The 19,128-nt window shown below is 37.9% G+C and overlaps 1 protein-coding gene across 1 annotated transcript in view; it reads right to left on the bottom strand.

Moving 5' to 3' along the window:
• The window catches only part of MYO16 (myosin XVI), a 385,808-nt gene that overhangs the window by 207,730 nt on the left and 158,950 nt on the right, over positions 1 to 19,128 (bottom strand). Inside the window, exons 5-6 of the mRNA XM_086741186.1 lie at positions 8,937 to 9,045; positions 487 to 611 (exon numbers count right to left, since the gene is read on the bottom strand). Of these exons, the coding sequence (XP_086597312.1) occupies positions 487 to 611; positions 8,937 to 9,045 (234 nt within the window). The remainder of the gene's footprint in view (positions 1 to 486; positions 612 to 8,936; positions 9,046 to 19,128) is intronic.

Below are 19,128 nucleotides of genomic sequence, written 5' to 3' on the forward strand. Positions count from 1 at the left end.
AAATAACATACAAATCTGGGAGGAGGAAGACTTATCTACTGATACGGTGGATGCTTCATTACACCAAATCAAGACGGGATAGCTTTACGAAACAGTGTTTTAGCCTGGCTCAGCCAGAAGATATGAGCCTAAAAGAGGAATCACCGAGTGAAGTTTCAGGCCCTCTCTTACACAAAATTTCCGAGACCATAAGTATCTGCTGCAGTTCTAAACTACAGTGCCAATATATTTTTTATATTAATTTTTGTGTTTCATATTCAGTGGCTAAGAGTAAGAAGGTTGTCATTAAGACACAGATGTTGCCCTAGTCTATTTTAAAATCTGTACTATGCACAGCATTAACATATACATTTTTTCAAAAAGCCAGATGAGAATCAAAATTTTGCATAACCTCATTTTGCTTCTTAGAGAACTGCCTTGCAAACATGCTCACCACTACACAGTTGCAGTACATGCATATTCACAGGGTGATGATTACCCACTCACCAGGGTAACTCCTTCATCATTCTTTTGATTCACACTTCCTCCACTTGATATGAGCTGTCGGACATCTGTAAGCATTGTCATAGGTCTCTGTATCTTCATTTGGCGCAATGAATTCAGCTCTACACCTACAAAAAAAAAAGAAAACCTTCCGCTACTTCATTCATCAATAAAGAAGAGATATATTTCAATCATCAACAAAGAACAGCTATATGATTTTGTGTTCTGGGTTTGCAAAAGCTTAATCAACATTTAACTAAACTTCAGTGTATATTTATAGAACTTGTTCACTTACTTATATTTACCAACAAGTTTACTCATATCTTTATTTATCAGTTACTACAGGGACGATTTAATGTCAGTCGGCAATATCAAATAAATGGGCCTGATCCTCTACTCACTGACAAGAGCAGTTGTAGGTAAAGCGCTTGTATTATCATTAAATTCACTACGACTGTGAAAATAGCTGTGAATGGGAAAAGAATTAAACACTCTAAGCAAGCCACTCAAGTGTTTGGGTCTTATTTAAAGAAAATTGGTTTTAGCCGCATTCTTTCAACCCTGCGTATACATTGCAGTGCTCGCACCAGTCCCTCAAATCTGTTGGCTCAACTGCTTGAGAGATTGTGAAGTGAAGCAAATGACATTAAAACTCAACACTTTTTTTATCTGCATGGGCCATTTTTAACTGAGATTAGTTCTCCAGCTGAGCCTAGACCATTGCAAGCCCGCATAAACCAAGAGAAAATGTGGTATGGAGGCAGGAACAAATGGGAGGGGATGAAAAGAATTAAGGGCACAGAATTGCTTGTGTCAGCATTACTACTGAAAGAAACAGTTGTAAAAGAACAGTATTAAAAGGAATATAAGCAAGGCAGTCCATAACCAAAAGAAAGCATGGCCTTAAGTCTGAAGATTTAAAATCAGAAACAGAGGTTACCACAAAATTGCAAAGTGATTCAATTAGAATTGGCTGTGGCTTGACTGGAATATCTAACCAGAATTCAGGGCTTGGATCTTCTGCTCCTAGCTTCACCTGGTCACTTACATCCGTATATAGAAAATGTAATTTGAATATAAAAATCCTTCCTCTCTGCCCTGGCCATGACATAACAAAAAACATATGAACAAATAATTTCTTGGCTTTCTTCCACATTTGACAGCAAACTGAGAAGTGACAAATAATAAACTAAGTAATATATATTTAACTTAAATATTTGTGCTGGAACAAGTAATTTTATATTTTATCTTCAAGAATTCTTGCATTTTTACATTACTAAAACAATTGAAGCACATTTTAGAGTAAAAGCATATTTTAAGTCTCTTAGTTTTAATCTGCCCTGGAACTTGTATAAATGGGTGTATCGTATGTAGTTCTGCAAAGAATCCCATTCATTTTCTTTCTCTAACATGCTACTCTACACATTGCTTTATGTTCTGAATTTCATTTGCCTGCAGCACTTCTAAGGGCTTCAGCTCCGAGGGGAAATGTTCAGAGTGTTATCACTATCTTGCTGGTCATATTTGCTTATTCTTATATTTTCACACCTGTCACCTAAATGATACTAAATGACATCAAATGTAAAACACAAATACATACTTAAGCTGGAGAAAATAAGATGGTTTTTGTATCTGGGCTAAAACCTGTGATCTTTCACATAAATGCAATTCAGACAAACACATATATATGATATTGATAGCTGAAATTAGATAATCAGCCAAAAGTAGAAGGTACTAACAACTGATTGCCTGACAGTTGCTAGATTGGAACACAATGCAGATTTCATATGATGTTCTGAGTATCTCCTAACAATCAATGTATTCATTTTGTCAGAACTGAAGTTTTTATGCCTGCTTCATATTTCACAGTAATGACTTAAAACCACCTGATGGCATTTAGAGATTACTGATGCCACATGGCATCAATTAAATCTCCTTTTTCCTTTCTGTTTCTGCCTATTTCCTGCTTTTTGCAACAGTAAAATGACAGTTTAACCTTCTTGTGTCAGTGACAGAACTCTCTCAGATTTGTAAGTTTACATTTCCAAAACACAATGTGATACGAAGGGCTATATACATCCAAAATTAGTTATAATTTGCAACACTGACTTATCTTTTTAAACACATTACATAGACTGAGCAGCTGAAATAGAACTTCACTGGTCATGATAAAGCTCTTTCTAATATTGTCAGGTAAGAAAGATCAAAGTTTAAAAATATATTTATCATTTTATACCTGATGAATGCCATTTTTAAGAACTATTGACAAAATTTATGTCATTTTTTTTTCTTCCTCCTGATATCTCCAGTAAATAATTAGAGTAAGTTTTGTTTCTCAAGGAAAAAAAAGCAACAGGTGGAAATTAATGTACTACCTCTTTTGTGTGTGAATAATACGTCAAACACTCAAACATGGAAACTAAGTTCACAATCCATAAACTAGAAACACCAGTTTCCGATTATCCCTAGGAAGGGGTTAAAAAAAAAAAAAGAGACTGAGAGTGAAACACAGTTATTATCAGGTTGTTTGGTTCATCACGTTTAATGTAAATTACAGTAATGGCTACAGGTTGAGGGCAGAGGCCCCCTGAGTCCACTCAGCCTTTTCTAGCAATATACTCCTGGCTTACGCTCAGCATGGTCAGAGTATATTCTATACTAACAGTGAAATATTGATCCTTACACCTTGTAAATCACATTTTATAGAACCTTGGTGCATCCTGTATGGGGCCCCAACAAACCTGGCTGTTGAAAGATTACCTTTGCTCATGCTGAAGAAGGAATCAAGAATAGAGCTCAGCTGCATCAACTGCTCTGTATGTTCTCTCACAAACATAACTATACCCATCAGCTCAGGGAAAATGCATAAACAATGCTACAAAGCAACAAAAGGCACAGTCTATGTGAATTTCAAGATGGCTTTATTGGTTTCAAATGAATACTTGTATAAAGGAATGATACATATTCCATTAAAAAACAAGCAGTAAACAGCCTGGGAAGTGAGCTACCACAGCGACATGTTCCACAGGCTTCATTTTTCAAATGTCCAAAGGAGTTTTGAAAATGCTACAGAAAAAAACAGATATTCCCTTCCTCTGCCTTTAGAGAAAACAGAATGAAAACATGAAAAAATAAACCGAATTGCAATCTCAGAATGGCAGAGTTTTGAAGTCCAAGAACTCGGGAACTGTTAAGCTTCACAGTGAAGGCTTCTCTGGATGGGAGCCGAGAAGCACTTTTACCAAGCATACATGTGTATCATTCTCTGAGGCTCAAACAAGGAATTGCGGGGAGTCCACTCTCCCTCCTCCAGGAATTATACTTTTCATGAGTTTAGATGGAACAACAAAATGTTACTCATACAGTAAGTAACTCTTGCTGCCTGAATCAAAGAATGACCTTCACGTTGATTTTCAAAGGGGAAATGTGGTTTAGATATTCAGCTGAAATGGGACGACAGCCAGCATGAACAGAGGAAGAAAACCAAATTGGCATGTACTATGGGAACGGCTTCATATTTTTTTAAATGGAAAGTCAAAAATAAAGACATAGGATGGGAAACACACTCCAAATACCCTGTAAAATCAGAACAAGCACTACACACTCACAAATTCTGGAGGGTATGAGATGGAGAAGGAACAGTTAAAACAGTAGTGGCCCTGCAGGGCACAGCGTTTGGTGACAAGTATCAGTGCTGATGACAGGCAGGAGCATAACCTAAAAGCTACAAAATACATTACTTCTTACCGTTCAAGAAAAACACCTGACAAGGCCATTTCATGTGCTTTGGCTGTCTTACCCTCTCTGGCATATGGTTATAGAACTGACAATCCAAAGGAATGCAAAAAGCTCAGATAAAAAAGGGGGAAGTAACTCTCAAAAAGCTTCAGTGTTAAAGAAATCAATGGCAAACAGAACTGAGAACTGCTATAAAAAATATTTCCTGAGAAACGTCCAGTACTAAGCAGTCTCTCTGTCTGTGAGGGGAACACCCGTTCCTGTGGCCAGCACAAAGCAAAACACTCCAGTGCTCTTTGGGAAATATCCACGCACACACCCAGCAGCCACTCTCTCTGTAACTTGCATGTCTCATTCTCCAATGGGCTTAACAGTCTCTAAGAGAGATTAACATCATTTTGTCTTGCAAACACAAAGGTACACTAAAAACTTGCAACAGCTTTGAGAAGCCAATCTCTCCTCTCCTCTTACTTAAATTTTCTCTAACCCTGTCTATATCTGCCCTTCCTGCACAGAGCTATAAATGCAGCAAGGCTCTTTTCACCCCAAGTGTGATGAGCCTGTGCGTACACTTCTGTAAATCTTGGGACAGCGCGGTTTAGAATTTCTGTTTTTCTCCTGTGCAGGGTAGTATAGGATAGACATGTTCACAAACAATCAGTAAGAAAAAAAAAAGCCATGGTACTATTCTTGAAATACTAATTCGCATTAATGAAAATATTCAGGTTTAGCTGTTACTTTATCCAGCTTTATTTGCTTAAAGTTTTAGAAGGACATTTCAGGCGGCTTACTAGATAGCTTTGTAAAGAGCATTATTTTTGTTAAATTACATTGTTCAGTAGCTTATGTGCATATCGCTTGGCATTATGCGCATCTGATTTTCAAAGGTCAGCATATGAACAGATACATTTCAGCAACATTTATTATGTGAGAAAGGAAGCCAATATTTTGAGTATCTGCAAAAGAATGCATCCTTGCAAAACTATTGCGGGGTAAAGCTCTAATTCACTGCAGAAGTACTGACTGATTGATGTTGGGGAGTTTTACCTCTTTGCCTTTAAAGACATCATTACACATGCTTAGTGAAGGATGTTCTTTCTAATCTGGAAATGCTATCAGAAACGAAATTCCCATCTCCTCCTCACATAGACATCAGAGTGACAATTCTCCCACTCCAGTGAAACATGTTTTTTTTGTCTCTCTTCTGTAATAGGATGTTGATGACCCTTTCAGGTAAAATTAGTTAAATGAACTCTGTCTCTTCTTAACTTGTATGAAAACAAAAATAATTTTTGTAATTTATTTTAACAGACTGCCATAGTCTCAAGTCTTAATACTAAAGTATTCATCTGTGGCTGTGTCTTACATGTTTATTACTTTATTTGTAAGATTAATACTAGAACATAGAAGCAAAACAAGTGTATTATTGTCCTTGCTTACTTGCAATAAATATCACATCTGAAATGACCTAATCACCTAGGGTATTTCTATATTCAGGATTTCTCTGCAAGTTCTTAATACGTTACAGTTGGATGTTTTTGTGAGACAACAGTGAAAGAAACCTACTCAGTATGTGCCAGGGAGCCAGGAGGTGAGGGTGAACACAGGGTGGAGAGGGCAGTGTCCTTGCTGAAAATGTTAATTCAAGTGCAAAAATTCTGCACAGTGAGTTCAAAGGTTTTCCTTTCGATATAAACATACGGATAACAAAATGTTTACATATGATGGACTTTTTTTTTTTAATTCACTTTTAAATGCCCACACATTGCATGCTGGAAACGCACAAATATTAAGAGGATTCTAGACTTCAAAGTTAGTTCTCCAAGAGTTAGAAAATATAAAAATTAAGGTAGCTTGTTCAAGCTTATATTAGAAAACACAAAGGACAAAGGAAGACTGATGAGCATTCTCAACTACGAGACTTTCAATGTGTCATGTTTTCTGTGTGCTTCATTTTTAGGACTTGAAGGGACATACAGAAATATCTCATTTGGTCCCCTGTTCTCACTGGCAACACCATGACCTAACCTCTATCATCAATTAATCAAGCTTTCCCCAGAAAATAGACAGATTTTTTTGTGTGTGTGATAATCTTGTGGGTAGGTGGTTCCCAATCACCAAGAATCAGAGTGAAAAAGCTGAGGCTGTTTGGTTTTGGTTGTCTGTTTTTCTGTCAACTTACTGCGTCACTATTATCAATAGAAAATTTGTAATCAGAAATCAAGATCATGTTGCATATGGTTCTAAAACAGAAAATATATCAGAGGATTTAGTTTTACCTTAAATTCACTGATCTTTAGTGCTAACAATCTGTATATGTTGACATTTTAGTCAGTTCTTATTGTAGTATGTTAGCAATAACTCCTTAAGGTCTATGAAAAGCCTTTCACAGTTTTAATTATGAAAGTCTAGAGCAGTACTTTTCTGAAATGATATTGATCTATAGCAATTGATTTTCTTTAGTGCACTGAAGAAAGAGTATATGATTTTTTTTTCCCCTTGTTGGATTACTAGATCTTTTTATGGGTTTCTGTAGTACAACCTCAATGTTAGGACATTTTGGTGTATGTATTCTGAACATTTATTTTTAATTAATAACAACCAAAACTGATGAAAAATATACATAACTGGGACTTTCATTTTTATCTTATTCTCATTAAAAGTGCCACAGTGCTGAGAAACATGTGACCAGATGGGTTGTCCAGGTGTTGGCAGTTGTGGGGCTGCTGAGGCGGCTTCTGTGGGATGAGGCCAGGGGCTGTCCTGTCCGGACCACAGACGGTTCTAGTCAGCTACAGCAGACCCACCGCAGGACACAGCTGAGCCTGTCAGCCGAGTACGGCACCTCTGTGAAAACATATTTGAGAGGGGGCAGAAAATAGTGGACAGAGAGACAAAAAGGGAACAAAACCAGGGAGAAACAGCTGAGGGAACACCAAGGTGAGAGAAGAACGAGGGAGAGGAGGTGCTCCAGGTGTCAGAGCAGAGATTTCGCTGCAGCCCATGGAGGACTCACAGTAAAGCAGATGGACATTTCTGAAGGAATTGCACACCTGTGAAAAACTTATGCTGAAGCAGAGGAAAAGTGTGAAGAAGTGGCAGAGAGAAACAACTATGTATTGACTGCAGCTCCCCCACCTCCTTGTGCCACTTGCAGGGGTTGAGGCGTCTGGCATGAAGAAGTGAAGTCAAGCCTGAGAAAGGGGGAGGAAAGGTGTTGTTTTACTGTTTATCTTTCTGTTTCTCAATACCTGAATCTATTCCAATTGGCAATTTTCCCCCAGTCGAGCCTGCTTTGCCTGTGGTAGTAACTGGTAAGTAATCTGCCTGTCTATATCAACCCATGAGCTTTCTCATCCTATTTTCTCCCTCTACCCCGCTCGGGGTAGGGGAGTGAGTGAGCAACTGGGTGGGAGTTCGGCTTTTAGCAAAGATTAATCTGACACATCAGATTTTATTAATAATTTCAAAGTACTTTGACATTTTAAACCAAAATAATTGTTAATATATCTTACTACCACTTTATAGATTCCTGTATAGTGTCAGTCTTACACTAAATTTTTCCTTAATCCTTTGCCCACTACTTTTCTGAATCAGCTTTTCCTGCACATGTTATTTCCCTTATGTTGTTAACTGTTGGCTTCAGGGAAATTCTCCTTTTTGTAGTAATTTATGAATTCACTGTTTCTGGCTAATCTTATGTCTTCAGTGTAGGATTCTGCACTAAGTATGCTTCTATTTTTTTTTTTTTCATCCTACTGCTGCAAGGTAGAAAAAGAAATTTATTCCTTCTGCTTTGCAGCTGAAAAGTAAGGCTTAATCCATTTCCTAGTAAGAATTTAATAAACAATGGTTTATTTTTGTGAAATCTGCACAGTATTTTAACTAATTTAAACCATCAAAAACTACCTAAATGAGGACTTGCACATGATTTTGGCTCTATATACAGTTTTCTGGGACACCTGAATACAATCCTCTTAATATTAAGAGAACAAAACAGATCCACTATTCATACAGCTTGGAATACTATAAAAAAATTTGATTAAGTACATTAAATCTCTATTACCATCAAAGATCAATAACCTTTAACCAGCTATTTTAAATTAATTTACCCCACAGAAAGTAAATTGTTAGAAACAAAAAGAATACCTTGTAGAAAAACAATAACCATTTTTTTTTTTCTGTACATGTATCATAGCGGAAAAAGAAAGCCCATCTATACTTTCAGGTGATATGTTATTTAAATATAGACATTCTTAAAAAAAATCAAACAGATGGTTTTCTTCTGGTTTTGTAATAATCTGCTAGCGCATAAACTCTCACTATACAATAAACAAGAAAGATATTATTTTGCTTTCAAATGTGTAGGATACTTAGATAGCTCTTAAAAAAAAAAGTAAATATCCAGATACTGTTTTCTCAGATCAAATAACAAGGCTGATGTTCTTGGAATGTACAGGTATTCTACTGAAAGCTGAAGTCTAAGATCTTGGAGGATAAAAGGGAACACTACTTTTTTGGAAACAAATTACACAGTGAATGTGTCACCTCCTGTCATTTGTCAAATATGGAACCAAGAAATATCTGTCACTCATTTGTAGTTTATATCTGAGTCACCTAATTCACCATGGAACTAAATACCAGGAAAGGAAGTAAGCAAAAATTTTTGTGTCATGTTCAATAAAAAGATTACAGAAGCTGAAGAGATGACTTACCATTTTCTTCCAAGTACATCAGAAGGATGCTGCTAGATTCAGTCCCTTCTATGGCATAATCAAGTGCAATGTTTCCATTAACATCTTGCAGCAGCACATTTGCTCCAGCCTATAGACAAGAATTAAAAACATTTTAGGGTTTTGTAGTGAAATCTCAAAACACTACTAAGGTTCTTACACATTCCAATTCAAAAATATTTCAAAGCTGGTGTTCTTAGACAGCAGGCTGATTATAACCTCAAATCAAACAACACAAAAAAAAACCCCAAAGACAAAATAAAGGACTTTTGAATGTCAAAAAGGGTTGGCTTTGCTTGAGACAGCTGACACTGTTGCCGTCCTAGCTGTCCAGTCTGCCTTGACTGCACAGATGTCTGAGCTGCTCATCAGTGAGTTTTGGAACCACCAGCATTTGCAGCACAGCATTTTAAAGTAAAGTAAGCTGTCACCGATTACAGTCTGCCTTGAAACACTACACACTAAACAGCAGTGCTTCAAAAGCTGACTGACAAGAAGCACAGATACTCATGCAGTAGGAATGGACAGCTGGTAAGGGTAACCTTGTCAGCCAGCCCAACCTGTTATGGCCTCATCCATCAATCCGACCTCAAAGAGAATCATCCCTTGCTAAATAAAATTGTCATTTGTCATCAACTGGAGACAATGAAAGTGAGCTTGATGATTTCAACGTAGTCCCTAAGGGAACCAACCTGACATTTCCGTAAGTTTCATTCAAAATTCAGTACAAAGGATAGACAACTAAATGGAGACATTGGGGGTGAGGGGATAGGAATAGATCAATAAGAAGCTTAATTTTCTATGTTAAATATTGTTAATGTAAAAATTTTAACTATGAAGGGTATTTTTTTTTTAATTAGAAAGGTCTCATCTTATCCTTGAAAATGTTATAAATATCTGCTGGACATAAAAGTTTACATTAGTGAAATGTCATGTATCTTATTTAAGAGGCCATAACTTTAACTCATTTCAAATGTTCTCTATATGGCTTTTAACTGCCAGGAATTATGAAACAAGAATGACCTCTGGTAAATTTAATTACTTTTCTTACCAGCTTGTATGATAAAAAGTATAGCTAACAAAAATGAGGGGTGCCAAGGTCAATCTTTTTTAAAACCACAGCAGCAGAGGTCAACTGTAATAAGGAATTATTAATAGAAAGTAAGACTGCTTCTTTCAGGAGCTTACTCTGCAAGTACTGTATCAAAGAAAAATTTGCAATGGGCTGAGCTCCTGGCTCAGAGTGAAATACGACATGGAAAAACTACTAAATTCCTGTGGGCTTCATGTCATCAAATTTAAGGTGTTGAAGCTGGACTGCCAGTCTGCAGTGATCTCCTGAGTTCCATCATAGTGATGAGGGGACAGACAGGCATCAAAGAATGACTAACCTCAGCTGTCTCAAACACCTCAGAAATCCTACTAGACCATATCCTATGCAGCAAAATAACCTATCCTGCTTCAAAGTATACTACTTTCTTCTAGTGCTTGTCTTGCTGCACTGACTGTAAGGGGAACATAGACAGCAAATTTAGATTAGATGCACATCTTTTAAATTGCTAAATGAGATTAGATGAGAAGAGTTGACTCTCATGTTTAGTGAAAAAGAATGGAAGGAGGTGTATAAGGAAAGAAACTTACAAGGTATAAAATTTTACATTCAATATACAGCTATGAAAATAAGTTTCTGCTTGCATGTCTTGCCAGGCAAAACTAAAAAGATAATAAAAAATCAAATAAAGAATGGATTTGAAGATCATAATATCTTTACAGGATGGTTGAACAACTATTTATTGCACTTGTTCCACTACAAGGAAATATAATTTTTGTTCTTTTTGCTTTCTACTCACTGACCCATGAAAGTTTGCTGGTGATGGCAGAATCAAGGAAGTAACACATTTTCATATCTACTTGACTTGCATAAAATAAAAAAGCACGAAGTCTTGAAGGTACCTATCCTTCTCTGCATGTAAATAACCTCCAGGCAATGTCAGAAGAAGGTCATGTGCATAATAGTAGGACAAACCTACATACATTTTCTTCCTTGTTGAGTTAAGAAAACAAAAGACCTTTGACATATTAAATTCAGGAAAAGTAGGATAATTAACTTGGCCAGCAGAACACTTTTCATTCTTTCTCTAAGATGTAATGTCATTGAAAGAAGGATACAACATGGAATTACTCAGCTCCAAGTAATTTTTATTGGGTAGTTCTATATCAATTCATTTCTGAAGAAATGTTTGCAATGAGCTGCTCCCAAACAGGTCACGTTTGGTGAAAGCTGTCACAGCAAAGGTAGGAGAAGCTCTCAGAATTCAGGTAAAGAAGCAACTCTGGACAATGGCACAAAAGCAGTATCTTGCCTCAAAAATAAATATTTTGGTTTTTAATAATAAGCATTTTTAATACAGTGTATCATACTCACCTCCCAGTTTTGTATCATCTGTGAAGTTACTGAGGGTGTGCTCTGTCTCACTGTGCAGGTCATTAATGAAGACCATGAACAAGACTGGACCCACTATTAACCCATGGGGTACACCACTAGTGAACTGCTGCCAGCTGGACTTCGTGCTGCTGATCACAACCCTCTGGGCCCAGCCACTCAGCCAGCTTTAAATCCACCTCACTGCCAACTTACCTAGCCCATACTTTGTCTACGAGGATGCCATTGGAGACAGTGTCAAAAACCTTACTAAAATAGAAGTAAATGGTATCCACTGCTCACTCCTCACCCACCAAACTAGCCTCCATATTGGAGAAGGCTGTTTGACTTGTCCACTTCAGCAAGTCTAATTTTAAGAACTGTATCAAGTGTTCTAAGAATAGCCACAAACACTGTGATTTGTAAAGTCTGTCACTGGCTATAAAACAAGTTTAGATTGGGGAATTTTACTTAATTTACTGGGCAACTAACAAACTTTTAATTACTAATTCTGCTACTGAAAAATAGAAACAGGTAAACAAACAAACACTCAAAGAACTACACTTGGACTCCTCCCCCTTCCCATCCCTTGCTATCCGCACACCATGCCTGCAGTGGGCAGTGCGGGAGATTGGGTTCAGCCTGTTGTGGTTCCTCTTCTTTGACGGCTCCTTGTTTCTTCCTCCACTGCTCTGATATGGGCTCCTTCACCAGTCACATTCCTGCCAGAGACATAAATCCCTCCGAATCCTCTGCTCGGTCCTCACTTGGGCAGTTCTTTCGCTCCAGCCCTGCTTGCAGCCCCCCGCTGCCAGCATCATGCAGGTTACACCCAGTACCAAACTCCAGTGTACTTTAGAAAGAAAGTGGAATGCATGGAATACAGATTATCTGAATATAGTTCTACTTTGTTCTTAGATTTCTGTTCACAGCTTTTGAAGAAAATATGAGGAATACTGTCCTCAGGATGCTGATATTAGGGATTCCAAATTTATATGCATATCTTGTTTATATTCAAAATGCAATTCTGTATTTATTCCATTCCAATTCAAATATTTTATCCATTTGCTTGAATTCTGCGTACAGTGTTCAGTATACATTAAAAGTTACTGGCTTATCCATTCTCAACACATCTTCATTCTCAAGTCATTTCTCAATAAAAAGATAAATGTATTGCAAAATTTTATCCAATATATCTTATAAATATTTAAAAAATATTTTTGAGAAAAATATTTGCCTGCAATGATAAATTTGCTTCTATTTTAGAAAGACTGCAGAAGGAACATCTTTAAATATATTATTAAAAATATTCCCAAAGACACCTAGTCCAATACACAGAATGCAAAGTGCAACTGAAGTGCATGCTGTGCTATGCAGAACAACATCCATATGTAGAGAGAGAGTATGAACATGAACTCTGGTGATCAATAATAACTGAGTAGACAGTGCTAGATTTGCACACTGTCCCCATATGACCAGAAATCAGAGCCTGCTGCCAAAGAGAAAATACCTTTGGCTAGTGAAAGGAGATTAAGATTTATCTTCTGGTTCCAGAAATTATGATTTAAAGACTCCAATTTATCTTAGGATCACTTTACTGTGCATTTTTAATCCTATTTCAATTTCTGCCTATTTACTTATTTGTAGAATCCCTGATATGTTTCATTTCAGACAAACTGAGTAGAATAGCTTAATTCCACATATATGCAAAACAAGGTACTGAGCTCAGGAGCAATACAGGATGAGGTAGGTTGGATGTGAACAGTTTCACATTAACAATCCATGTGCACAGCCCCCATTTGTTGCCAACATGGAGTAGTTTGAGATGACTTCCCATCCAGTGGAAAAGCAATGAACAACTTCAGATTCACTGTAGCGCACATGATACAATGTACGTTCCCACTGTAACTTATCCCATGATCATATCTTTGTATAACTAAACTAAACAGCTAATTTAGGATAGTGTAGGGAAGAACAATACTTTGTACACCATAATGTAGTACGAGCTGAACTCTTCCTTCCCAAATAATGTTCTAGAAGCTGGATAAAGAACCAAACAGTATCTGAAGTCCAAGCACTATTGGAAATTTTGATTGGCCAGAACTTACAAAAATAGTACCTCCATCACAAAATCACATGTGAATGGACTGTGAGCATAGGCAGAGTCCTCTACACAGCTCTGTCCCTACACAAGCTACACCCTTGCCCCTTGTCCCAAGCACTAAAGTATAAATACAGTCACAAACTCTTCAGACTATGTTGCTACAGCAACGTCCTAGTGGATCAATGTCCAAACTCCCACTGGTAAAATAAGAGCTCAGTTTAGTCCATATTCTACATTTGGAAAGTCTAATTAGTGAAGCTGTGTCATAGTTCAGCCCCGATCGGGACCAGACTACGCAGTCTCTCTCTCACTCCCCCCTACCCTCCGAGAGAATAGGGGGAGATAATATAAGGAAAAAATGGCTCGAGGTTTGAGATAAGGACAGGGAGAAAATCCTTAAAGTTACCGTTACGTGCAAAAGAGACTCGACTTGGGGAAAACTGTTCATTTATTACTACAAACAGCAGGATAATGAGACAGAGAACAAGATAACCTCCCTCCACCCCTCCCTTCTCCTGAGCTTAACATTATCTCTACTACCTTCCCCCGGTCCCGAGTGGTACAGGGGGGAAGAGGGAATGGGGGTTGCGCTCAGTTCATCACATGTTGTTTTACGCCGCTGCTTCATGGTTGGGGGAAGAACTCCTCACATTCCTCCCCTGCTCCATTGTGGGGTCCCATCCATATGCCACAGTCCTTCATGAAACTGCTCCGGCATGGGTCATCTCTTCCACGGGGTGCAGTCCCTCCAAAATGGCTGCCCCAGCGGGCCCTCCATGGGCCACAGCCGCCTTCATGCATCCACCTCCCCCGGTACGGGGTCCTTCATGGGCTCCAAGTGGATCTCTGCTCCTCTGTGGACCTCCATGGGCTGCAGGGGGACAACCTGCTCCACCATGGTCGTCACCACAGGCTGCAGGGGAATCTTGGCCAGCAGCCGCATTATTCCTCCCCCTCCTTCTGAACTGACCTTGGCGTCTGCAGCCGTTCCTCTCACAAGAAAAGTTCTTCACAACAGGCTGACAGATGCCTCTCAGAATCTCTTCACATCATCCAGCTCATCTCCTCTCCACTTCTTGCAGCCGGGCTGGGCCGAGTCGGGCCCAGTCAGCTGCCTGGCAAGAGGCCAGAGGGTGAGGCCTGCAAGGCCCATGAGGCCTGCGCCTCCCCCTCTGCACCTCTGCCCCTGCTCAGCTTCTTCACATCTTCTCTTCTCTTTTTTTTTCCTGTTTTCCCCTCCTTAAATACGTTATCACAGAGGCGTTATCATGGAACATTCTGCTACCAATTGGCTCGGCCTTGGCCAGCAGCTTAAGCTTAAAGCCCTGTGCTCTGTTGAAAGCCTTAAATTATTCTTTCAGACTTGTGTTCCATGCAGGTTATTTAAATATTTGAAATAACTAAGTAATTTAGCCTTATTCATATAGTAGAAATTTCCAGGTGTGGTATAAGATATTTTTCAATACAGAAATCACGACCCAGTCACTGCCTCTTGTACCAAGGATTACCACCATTGGCTTTATGAGGCTTTAGGAAGACAATCAGAAATAATAATAGGAACATGTGTGGATATAAAAAAGAAAAAACAAAAAAAATAAGACAGAGGTAGAAACAATCATCTTGTTAATATATCTGTTGCTGTAAAAAAAAATGTTTTGGCCTAGTAACAGACTTCTGCACAGTTGTTACTATGGTTCAAGTGCTTCACAGAATGCTAGCCTTGTGCAATTTGTGCAGTCACCTATTAACCTCCCTACAAACTTCACCTTTTCACATCTATTCCCATTCTTATTTATATTTATATTAGTAATCTATTTTTATTCCATTTCACATACTTCATATATGTATAAGTGTAGGCATTTGTATGTGTGTAAATGTACCAAAATTTACATAGTATTTCTCTCTTCTATGTTAACCACCGCTTCCAAAAGGGAAAGGCTAACGTTTTTTCAGTAACAGCTTGGAGAATTCATTTTTTCTTCTTTTTTTTTTTTTTAAATAGAACCACATGATTTATGAACTGTTCCTTTTTATAAGATGACATTAACCTTGCAAGTAGACCAAGACTAAATCACAGAATCACAGAATTATCAAGATTGGAAAAGACCTAAAAGATCATCCAGTCCAACCATCACCAACACTTCTCAGCTAAATCATATCTCTCAACACAACATCCAAACGTTTCTTGAACACCCCCATGGTCGGTGACTCCACCACCTTCCGGGGCAGTGCATTCCAGTGCCTGACTACCCTTTCCGAGAAGTAATATTTCCTAATGTCCAGCCTGAATCTCCCCTGGCGCAGCTTGAAATGTAGTTCTGTGAAGAACATTTCTGGCATTTCACTTCCTTTAACATAAGTAGATAAGCTTTCCCCTCTTTACTGACCTACTTCTTCACATTAACTTCATTAAAAGGTTTGGCTTATTGAAGGATGCCCAAGGTTTATATGCACACATATGCACGCTTTCATGTGGTTACTGTGCAAATGGTACATCCTGCCCAAAGCCCTTACTATACTATCAGTTAAAACAAATGCAACAGTAACCAGGATGTAGTGCACTATTTGCTTGTGAAGAAGGAAACATAGGAAATCATATGTGCTCATGGCCTCCATGGTGCTATGTGATCCTGCTCTCTGACATCAAAAGTTTGCATAAATTTGTATTCTGATACCAAATCTCAGAAACCTAGCTGGCTCCTCTTTTTGTGGCTGCTATTGAACTTGTTTGACTCTCATTCATTAACAAAGTAAAAGGGACAAAGTTGCTCTACACAGTACCATATTTTAGGTTATTAGCACTGGATCTCACTTTTCACAAATTCACAATGCTAAGCAGAACAGGAACAACTCTAAAGGCAGGGCTCAAAAAAAAGCCAAAGGCTTCTCCACAACAAAATGAAAGATTAAATGAGATTGAGCAGCTACTCTCATTTCGAAGGCATGTTTTCCTTCCAACTCATTTCAACAACAGATTTTCTGCAGGCAGGAAATTGTTTCACAGAAATAACAATTTAGTTACAAGAACAACTGGGAAAAAAACAAATGAGATTTTTAGTGATTACAATTATAGATCCTTGGTTGACAGTTCTCCTACCTGTTCCTATCGCAATCCAAGTTTACTCACTTACTAAGAACCAAACTGACACACACAAGGTGAGTTACTACTTTTGTTTTCTCTTTTTGGATATAGAACAATCTACAAACTATTTTACTAAATCTAGATATTGTCTCTCAGAATGCTGACTACCATGTTAATACTTTCATTTTAACTTTTTCCACATAAATCTTTAAGGAAGCCCCTTCCCTGTGACATTGTAGATTCTTAAGGTACTTGGGATATAGTTAATCAATTTCTATCAACTCTGGAGTAAAGCAAGGATTCCTGTTCCAGAACAAAAGGTCAATATAAGCCCATGAAAAGACTAGCTATCCCCTAAGCAGATTCAAGACTGGGAGTCTACCACACAGCTTACTTATTTCTAAATTTTTACTTTTCTTCCTCCTCCCCTAGGTTTGATGGAGAACAGAAGAGGAATCACAAATGTTTATAAGCCATTTAAAAAGATATATAAGTACCATTATAATCCATGGCACACAGTACAACCACCTCAAAGCTGCTCTATCTTCTGTTTTGGCTTTAATGACCCTTAATGTAGCCTGCCAAAAGAAGAAAAAAAAGAAAGCATATTCCCTTTATGGAAGACAGGAGTGGGACTGATAGAAAATCATTCCCCAAATAGGGATATCTGCTATACAGCTAATCCTAGCAGCCTCTTTTGTTTTATGTATCTCAAAGGAAAACAAATAAATTAAAATTTCAGCTGTAGAAAAGCAACATTTCACAACCCTGCTCTTCATTCTTTTTAAGGCAGTTTCCAACACTGTAGCCTGAGGGGACACAGCTGATCTTTGATTAAATGGGAATTTCATTAAGTCAGGACTAAGACTTGAGGTTCAAAGTACTATGTTTTATAAATAATAAGCTATAACTTCTCTCAGGCAGTTAACTTACTTGCAGGTAGTTAAGTTCCACATCCAAACACCACCACCCCCAAGCCATAATGAATACCAGACCTAGGCATAACTTTCCCAGAATAATAGGTTTTCCTCAGTAAATTCTTATTTATTGAAACCTGAACTTTGAAAAGTATTGAAGAAATGCAAACAGCAGACTTATCATGTAGGAATTTCCCAACTGAAAATATTTTCTTCCTTTCTTTCCAGAGTGTCTCTTAGCAAAATAATCTGAACAAGAACCCAAACTCCATACACGGCAATTCAGAAGTAAAATCTGTGGATCACAAATCAAAATAACAATCAAAAAGATCTAAGTGCATCTATCATGCTTGCAATTTGATACACTAACAAATGTTCCATCTATGCCTTATCTCGGTTTGTGTAGCTACACAGCAAATGAAGGGAACCAACCCTCCTGCTCTGCTGATTTCCTCCATCATGTTAAGGCATCCTGTTAAGGCGCATTCAAAAAAAACCAAATTCTCCTTAATACAAATGGGAAAACCTCTTGCTTTCTTTTAAATGGACTTGCAGAGAGCACAGCTCTGTAAACTGGGCTGGCCCAGTGCACCAGCTACAGGACTTCTTCCATAACCTCGAATTAACAGTTACCTGCAGCTCAGTTAAAGCAGGAGTTCCCACCTCTCTCAGAGGAAAGACACTGTTGATCAAATGTCTGCAATCTTTGTTTTATTTCAGGGCTTTAAGCTCTTGAGTTGCTACTGTCTATAAACCCATGCCTGTTACATTACCAAAATTCTTCTTTCACAACAAGCAGGAACTGTCTGCCATCTGGATGAGCTTAACTTCTGATATAAGAAAAGGTTTGAATGCATTTTCGACATCCCTGATCCCACACCATAAAAACACAAACACAAAGCTCAGTCCCTTATGTCTGTGACAACACAGCCTACAGAACCAAAGTTGAATTTGGAGCCTTCTAAGTGCACCCCAGGCACATAAAATAAACTGAAGGGGAGAGATTGCATATCTCCAAAAATACACTTTGAAAGAAATCAGAAGATAACTCTATGCTGAAAATTTTACGCCAGTACACTTATATAATTGCTAAAACATGTATTTGTATTAATACGGATTCATGCTATGCCATTACTACTTACTTTTTTCCCCTCATAACTACATTCTAAACCAGTCAGAGAAATTCGAAATTTATTTACATCCATTTATTCGAAATACATTTATTCGAAAATTCGAAATTTATTTACATCCTTATGTAAATAAAGTATTTCAGCCGTTGTATGGAAAAAAGTTCTTTAATTCACAGCACTTCTGGGTTCTGCATTGCAGAAATGGGCACCAAAATCTGAATATGCAACTTAACTCTTGGTCAAAACAGACTTTTTTGTTATAATCTAGAAATTAGGATTTATGGATGCATGCCAATGTGAATAAAGAAGATTACAGTCTTCCAAAAATCCCAGACATCTTCACCTCTTGGTTAAGAAAGGATAAAGAAATGTGCCAACAAAGTGTCTGTTTATAAAAAGCATCATATAGATGTACATATACAAGATCACCAATGCCTATGGAAATACCCAGTTGTGCTTGAAAATACACTTCTCGGTTTGCTTCATACGAATAATAATAGTACTTTAAAATCATCAAAG

The sequence above is a fragment of the Chlamydotis macqueenii genome, chromosome 1 (assembly GCF_036417535.1).
Source record: "Chlamydotis macqueenii isolate bChlMac1 chromosome 1, bChlMac1.mat, whole genome shotgun sequence".
In the NCBI taxonomy this organism is placed as follows: Eukaryota; Metazoa; Chordata; class Aves; order Otidiformes; family Otididae; genus Chlamydotis; species Chlamydotis macqueenii.